Source organism: Teleopsis dalmanni, chromosome 2, assembly GCF_002237135.1.
Source record: "Teleopsis dalmanni isolate 2A chromosome 2, ASM223713v2, whole genome shotgun sequence".
Lineage (NCBI taxonomy): Eukaryota > Metazoa > Arthropoda > Insecta > Diptera > Diopsidae > Teleopsis > Teleopsis dalmanni.
Genome location: NC_051847.1, coordinates 244,407,182 through 244,414,735, shown reverse-complemented (window position 1 = coordinate 244,414,735; position 7,554 = coordinate 244,407,182). Strand labels below are relative to the sequence as shown.

Here is a 7,554-nt window from a genome sequence, read left to right as displayed (position 1 = left end):
ATACAGAAGCAAGCATGGCCTATATTATTGAGAGGCGAGGATATGATAGGTATAGCCCAAACAGGGACTGGAAAAGCTTTAGCATTTCTGCTTCCTGCTTTGATTCATACTGATGGACAGACTACACCACGTGAGAAACGTAATGGTCCAAATATATTAATTTTAGCGCCAACGCGAGAATTAGCATTACAAATAGCAAAAGAAGTTAACAAGTACTCGTTCCGTGGAATAAAAGCGTAAGTTAGGAAATAGTTAAACCATAGTTTAAAATGAATGAAGAAAAAAATTATTCAATGAAGAAATTCTTATTCAGTGTATGCATTTATGGTGGTGGGAATCGTCGTGACCAAATTAGTGTTTTCAAAGAAGGAGCTGAATGCGTTATTTGTACTCCTGGACGTCTTAATGATTTGGTTCAAGCTAAAGTTATAGACATTACATCAGTTACATATTTAATACTAGACGAAGCGGATCGTATGCTGGATATGGGTTTCGAGCCACAGATCCGAAAAATTCTACTCGACATACGTCCTGACAGGCAGACCGTCATGACTAGTGCCACCTGGCCACCAAGTGTTGGTAGATTGGCCGAAAGTTATATGAACAATCCTATTCAAGTGTGTGTTGGTTCGCTTGATTTAACTGCCACTCATACTGTGAGTCAAAATGTAGAACTCTTGGAGGATGCGGACAAATTTAATACGGTAATATTATTTGAAAACTTAAATAAGAAGAATTATGAAGAACAATGTATTTATTCTTGCTGCAGGTCCTTGCATTTTTAAAAAACCTTAAATCAACCGATAAGGTTATTATCTTCTGTTCTAAGCGAGCTCGTGCTGACGATTTGTCCAGTGATTTATCTCTAAAAGGCCTGTCAACACAATGTATACATGGTTCTCGTGATCAGGTACATAATGCATTAACTTAATTAGAGTAATCTCAGTCTCAGAACATAAAATTTATAAACTTATAAACTTAAAAAAATTGTCTTTAGACCGATCGAGAACAAGCACTGGCTGATATAGCGTCAGGTGATATACAGGTTTTGATAGCGACAGATGTTGCTTCAAGAGGTTTAGATATTGAGGATATTACGTAAGTGCTTAGTAGTATTTGAAACCGAATTTGTTGTATTAATTGTTTTTCATTTAGTCATGTTATTAATTTTGATTTTCCGCGTAATATTGAGGAGTATGTTCATCGTGTTGGTAGAACTGGACGCGCTGGGCGAACTGGCACTGCCATAAGTTATATAACACGCTCGGATTGGGGTGTTGCAAAGGATCTCATTCGTATTTTAGAAGAAGCTGGTCAAGCAGCTCCAGAAGAACTATACAGAATGTCCAATCGTTTTGAGAAGATGAAAGAAAGACGTGGTACAGATTTTAAAAGGGGTGGTGGTTTTAATCGCCGTTACTAAATGATATTTTTTTAATATATGGTAGGGGTATTATTCGATAAACAAGATCGTGAATAACCCTGTTTGATTCGAACCGATCAGTGTTTTACTTAAAAAAGTGTTGATCGTTAAAATTGAAAATTAATTAATAAACTATTTCTAATGTTATTAGTATAATAATGTACAATAAGAAAAATCTAAAATAAAATTAATTAAAAATGTGTATTATTTAAATTGAAATACAAAATTACATTTTAGAATAAATTTTTAAATAAGAAATATTTAAAATATGTTTTTTATACAGTGAACTTTGTTAATTTAATAAATTTAATCAATTACAACTTTATGATGATTCTATTGTGTTCTTACTTTTTCGTTTGTAAAAGTTTCAACTTTTTCCTGAAAATAAGATATTTTATTTGAAATTTTTTTAAGATGGAGATTAATTATTTGTACAGGCAACGATGTGAGTTAAATATTGTAATCGCTATATACGATTTTTAATCAGAGGCTGATAAAGTTGATTAAATTTCTGTATTAGTAAGTTTTCTAGTTGTTTCATTTAAAATGAATTTTAATAGGATTCAGTTTTAATAGGATTCATAAATGTATTGGATGAGGTATAAAATGAACTTAATATAAAATATATATTTTTTTCACATTATACATATTTAATTTGAATGTTATTTTAAACAGACAATTGATAGACAATTGATCACTGCTCAAGTATAGTACTGTAGTCAAGTCAAGGTCAAGTCAAGCCAATGAATGCCATTATACTAACTTGAAATCTTTACTATCACTTCGAATGATCATTTCTCACTAAGCCATAGATAAGACCTCCTAAGAAATCAATTCATCTGATCAGCGAAGATCGTTATCGATGTCATTTGAAATAAATCTTTAATTTAATTAATTTAAATAATAAACGTCATTTAATTTAATAAAATTTGTTAAAGTTGTATACATATAATATTTAATAAAAGCAGCTATACGCAGATACGTGTTAACATGACTGTCTGATTAAATGGAAAAGAAAGAAATTAGAAAGCACGCTTTCCAAATATTGATAAATTTTATCAATAATTTTATTTTATTATTCCATTGCGAGTGTAGATATATATTGTTCGATTTGTGGACTATAGAACAAGTAACATATAGTTGTTCATGTGGAAGATTATCTGTGTTGAGAGTTGAACCACAGTATCCTAAATATTGAACTAAGCTCGCTTTAGATGGTGATTGCAGACGCCAATAGAATTGTGAATTGCAATCTTTTGAATTGAAATGGCATATCCGTTAGAATTATTGGATTGCGGAGCTTAAAGGCATCTTTACCTTTGAGAGAGATCTCTAATATTTGTATGATTAATATAATATTGTGATATATGATAATTGATACTACGATTTTCAATCACAGTAAATGGGGTAGAGTCGATTACGGTTAGAGTGAATTAAAAAATTCTGTTTGATATTTAATCCGTTTGTATGATTTCTTATTTACATGTCGGTTGCTAATTAACAGAATTTCAAAGTGAATTGAGTAGCTCTTCAAAATGATGTAGCATTTATCATTATCATTTTAGAATGAAATTATTTTTCAATATTTTATAACACTCGCGACAAAAGATTGGCCATTGATAAATCAATAGACACAAAAGGGAAAACCAAACGATATATTTTGAATAAATCACCGCCTATTGCACAAAATATATAAAAAATCATTAACATAATTATTAATATAATGAACTCAAAAACAATCCGAGCTACTCTGACGAAATAGATCTTTAATTTTGAGATCTCTAGTTGCCTCTTTCTCTGCAAATTTAGCAGATTTTTCATTTACGTTGGTATCAGGTACAGGCACAGGGTTTTGACGACGTATTCCAGACGTAAGTGCTTCCAAAATTTCTTAAGAGATCACATTTTTGTTTCTTTCCACGACTGATCTCTGTTTGACATTAGTATGACATTTTTAATGTTGTACCTTTTGCAGAAAGTTTTATGGTATATTGATTCTCAAACCAGCTCTTACTTGCATTATAAAAGACATGTTTGTCGTTTTCTTCACTGTTAAGCAAAACACGATCAGAAATACGGCTGGGTCGTTAATCGAGGTTACTGTTGTACGAAGTAGCTGTTAATCGAGTTATTAGTGTATAGGTTCTTCTGAGACGCTCTTCTCAGAATGCTAATCGGTACATTGTTCTTATCAATGTAACCGTAATTTTATGAATTGAATTTGATATGATTATATGAATTTGATATGAACATGTCAGAACTTTGTAAACTTTTATAATTTAACACATGTAGTATGAAAATAGTATGTGGGCTTACCTATTAAATAGTGTGCTAATCCGATTTATCCCCTTGTGAAATTCATTTGTGTCCAAAAAGTCTAAACCAAATTAATATAGTTACATCACGCAAATTTGAGTATGGGCTGCCAAATGTATTTATATTAATTTTGAAAGAACGACACAAGTTTTCTTGTTCATTGGTTACTTTTGCAAGAGACGAGTCGGTGGTCGGATCGTTTTTTTAGCGGCTTGTGTTTTTTCAATTGGATTTGGTTTTAAGGCTGGTATGTATCTTCCTCCAAAAAATTCGTGTTTCGTGATTCATGATTCGTGATTCGTGATACTTGATACGTGTTTCATGACTTCAGTTCGAATATATGTTCAACTTTTTTCAATTAATTCTGGAACTTGTTAAAAATATTTTATAGTATTAACAATTTTTGATTTGTTTTCGCAACCGACAAGAACTTGAAACAGCCGCCAATTTTACTTGTTCCAAGAAATAACTGCAAATATAATGCACATATTAAACAAAAAGTTTTAAAGAAATTATTGTTTCTTTATTTAAAGAATTTTAAAACTATAATTAAAAAACAAAAATTAACTATAAAAAAAAAATCACTGCAATTCACATATATTTAAGGTTATGTGACGTATTTGCAAAAAAAATCTCCATTTGAAATATTTATATAAGAATCATTGCGAGATGAGACTTAAGAAGGCGGCGGCAGTATTATTTTCGACATACTTTAAACATAAGAGTGCAATTGCTTTATTCCCTAATAATCAATGTTAAAAAACATATTTTTAATTCTAATAGTCAATTTTAAATACCGTTTCATATCTTATGATTGAGGAGTTCGTAAAAGCGGTCGCGATTTGAATGTTTGAAATTTGGTTCGTTTTATAGAAAACGGAATAATCAGGTATTCCTTTATTTAGATTTTGCTTACTTCAAAATGGATACTTTTGGAACTGGTGCAACTCAATCTGAAAGGAACGAGTGTGGAGTTTTAAACTCAAACTTAAATCATTTTGATGATTTTATGGAGAAATTTCCTGCAGACCCTGCTTACATTGGTGCCATAATTGGTCGTGGCGGTTGTAAAATTAAAGAAATTAGAACAAACTTCAACGTTTATATACATATAAACAATGACACCAAGGAAATTTCTGTCAAGGGTCGTAATAGAAAAAATGTTGACGATGCAGTCAAATATATTCGTGATATTATGTCTGGTCAAGAAAATAGAAATTTTTCATTTCCAAATCACGAAGTCTCGCATAATCCCAAAGTTGTGTTAAAAGAAAATACAATGAATCGTTTTAATGCTTCTTCCGAAAATGACAATATTCAAGTTGCAGCTCCAAAATTTGTAAGTATGAATTAAAAAGAAGCAGAATATGGATATAATATAATATCTCATAACAAATTTGATTTAGGGAGAAAGTGGTGGAATTAGATTAAATGCGCCTACGAAAAATGTATATAATGGTGGTGCCGAAAACCATGTAGTATTGCAGCCTATCGATTGGGAAACTTTGAATAGAAAAGTTGTAAGAAAAATTTTTAAAATCTACATATTAAGTTATCGATTTACCATATTTATTTTGCTCACATGAGGCATTTTTGATTACAGGAAGAACATCGTAGGTTACACTGGGCGCATCTGCCAGACTTGAGAAAAAATTTTTATGAAGAAGTAGAGGAAGTCGCTATTAAGACAGAAGAAGAAGTGAATGAAATGCGTTATTTAAACAATAATATAAGTGTTTCCCGTTTGGTGACAAATGAAGATCAAATGTGTCCTGATATACCGAAACCAATTTGGAAATTTCAACATTGTTTCAAAGATTATCCTGATATCCTTGATGAGTTAAAGAAACAAAATTTTAATGAACCATCACCAATACAGAAGCAAGCATGGCCTATATTATTGAGAGGCGAGGATATGATAGGTATAGCCCAAACAGGGACTGGAAAAACTTTAGCATTTCTGCTTCCTGCTTTGATTCATACTGATGGACAGACTACACCACGTGAGAAACGTAATGGTCCAAATATATTAATTTTAGCGCCAACGCGAGAATTAGCATTACAAATAGCAAAAGAAGTTAACAAGTACTCGTTCCGTGGAATAAAAGCGTAAGTTAGGAAATAGTTAAACCATAGTTTAAAATGAATGAAGAAAAAAATTATGAAATTCTTATTCAGTGTATGCATTTATGGTGGTGGGAATCGTCGTGACCAAATTAGTGTTTTCAAAGAAGGAGCTGAATGCGTTATTTGTACTCCTGGACGTCTTAATGATTTGGTTCAAGCTAAAGTTATAGACATTACATCAGTTACATATTTAATACTAGACGAAGCGGATCGTATGCTGGATATGGGTTTCGAGCCACAGATCCGAAAAATTCTACTCGACATACGTCCTGACAGGCAGACCGTCATGACTAGTGCCACCTGGCCACCAAGTGTTGGTAGATTGGCCGAAAGTTATATGAACAATCCTATTCAAGTGTGTGTTGGTTCGCTTGATTTAACTGTCACTCATACTGTGAGTCAAAATGTAGAACTCTTGGAGGATGCGGACAAATTTAATACGGTAATATTATTTGAAAACTTAAATAAGAAGAATTATGAAGAACAATGTATTTATTCTTGCTGCAGGTCCTTGCATTTTTAAAAAACCTTAAATCAACCGATAAGGTTATTATCTTCTGTTCTAAGCGAGCTCGTGCTGACGATTTGTCCAGTGATTTATCTCTAAAAGGCCTGTCAACACAATGTATACATGGTTCTCGTGATCAGGTACATAATGCATTAACTTAATTAGAGTAATCTCAGTCTCAGAACATAAAATTTATAAACTTATAAACTTAAAAAAATTGTCTTTAGACCGATCGAGAACAAGCACTGGCTGATATAGCGTCAGGTGATATACAGGTTTTGATAGCGACAGATGTTGCTTCAAGAGGTTTAGATATTGAGGATATTACGTAAGTGCTTAGTAGTATTTGAAACCGAATTTGTTGTATTAATTGTTTTTCATTTAGTCATGTTATTAATTTTGATTTTCCGCGTAATATTGAGGAGTATGTTCATCGTGTTGGTAGAACTGGACGCGCTGGGCGAACTGGCACTGCCATAAGTTATATAACACGCTCGGATTGGGGTGTTGCAAAGGATCTCATTCGTATTTTAGAAGAAGCTGGTCAAGCAGCTCCAGAAGAACTATACAGAATGTCCAATCGTTTTGAGAAGATGAAAGAAAGACGTGGTACAGATTTTAAAAGGGGTGGTGGTTTTAATCGCCGTTACTAAATGATATTTTTTTAATATATGGTAGGGGTATTATTCGATAAACAAGATCGTGAATAACCCTGTTTGATTCGAACCGATCAGTGTTTTACTTAAAAAAGTGTTGATCGTTAAAATTGAAAATTAATTAATAAACTATTTCTAATGTTATTAGTATAATAATGTACAATAAGAAAAATCTAAAATAAAATTAATTAAAAATGTGTATTATTTAAATTGAAATACAAAATTACATTTTAGAATAAATTTTTAAATAAGAAATATTTAAAATATGTTTTTTATACAGTGAACTTTGTTAATTTAATAAATTTAATCAATTACAACTTTATGATGATTCTATTGTGTTCTTACTTTTTCGTTTGTAAAAGTTTCAACTTTTTCCTGAAAATAAGATATTTTATTTGAAATTTTTTTAAGATGGAGATTAATTATTTGTACAGGCAACGATGTGAGTTAAATATTGTAATCGCTATATACGATTTTTAATCAGAGGCTGATAAAGTTGATTAAATTTCTGTATTAGTAAGTTT

At 31.4% G+C, this 7,554-nt stretch overlaps 2 protein-coding genes across 2 annotated transcripts; both read left to right on the top strand.

The window, feature by feature from the left end:
- The first annotated feature begins 6 nt into the window (after positions 1-6).
- LOC119681420 (probable ATP-dependent RNA helicase DDX43) lies at positions 7-1,527 on the top strand. Its single transcript, XM_038094605.1, has 5 exons — positions 7-236; positions 314-704; positions 770-910; positions 998-1,098; positions 1,156-1,527. The coding sequence occupies exons 1-5, from the start codon at positions 43-45 to the stop codon at positions 1,421-1,423; spliced, it is 1,095 nt and encodes a 364-aa protein (XP_037950533.1). The 5' UTR covers positions 7-42; the 3' UTR covers positions 1,424-1,527.
- A 2,311-nt stretch (positions 1,528-3,838) lies between these two features.
- Positions 3,839-7,132, top strand: LOC119682938 (probable ATP-dependent RNA helicase DDX43). Its single transcript, XM_038096514.1, has 8 exons — positions 3,839-3,986; positions 4,645-5,078; positions 5,146-5,259; positions 5,343-5,848; positions 5,918-6,308; positions 6,374-6,514; positions 6,602-6,702; positions 6,760-7,132. Exons 2-8 carry the CDS (start codon positions 4,662-4,664, stop codon positions 7,025-7,027), a joined length of 1,938 nt encoding a protein of 645 aa, XP_037952442.1. The 5' UTR covers positions 3,839-3,986; positions 4,645-4,661; the 3' UTR covers positions 7,028-7,132.
- The last annotated feature ends 422 nt before the right edge of the window (positions 7,133-7,554 follow it).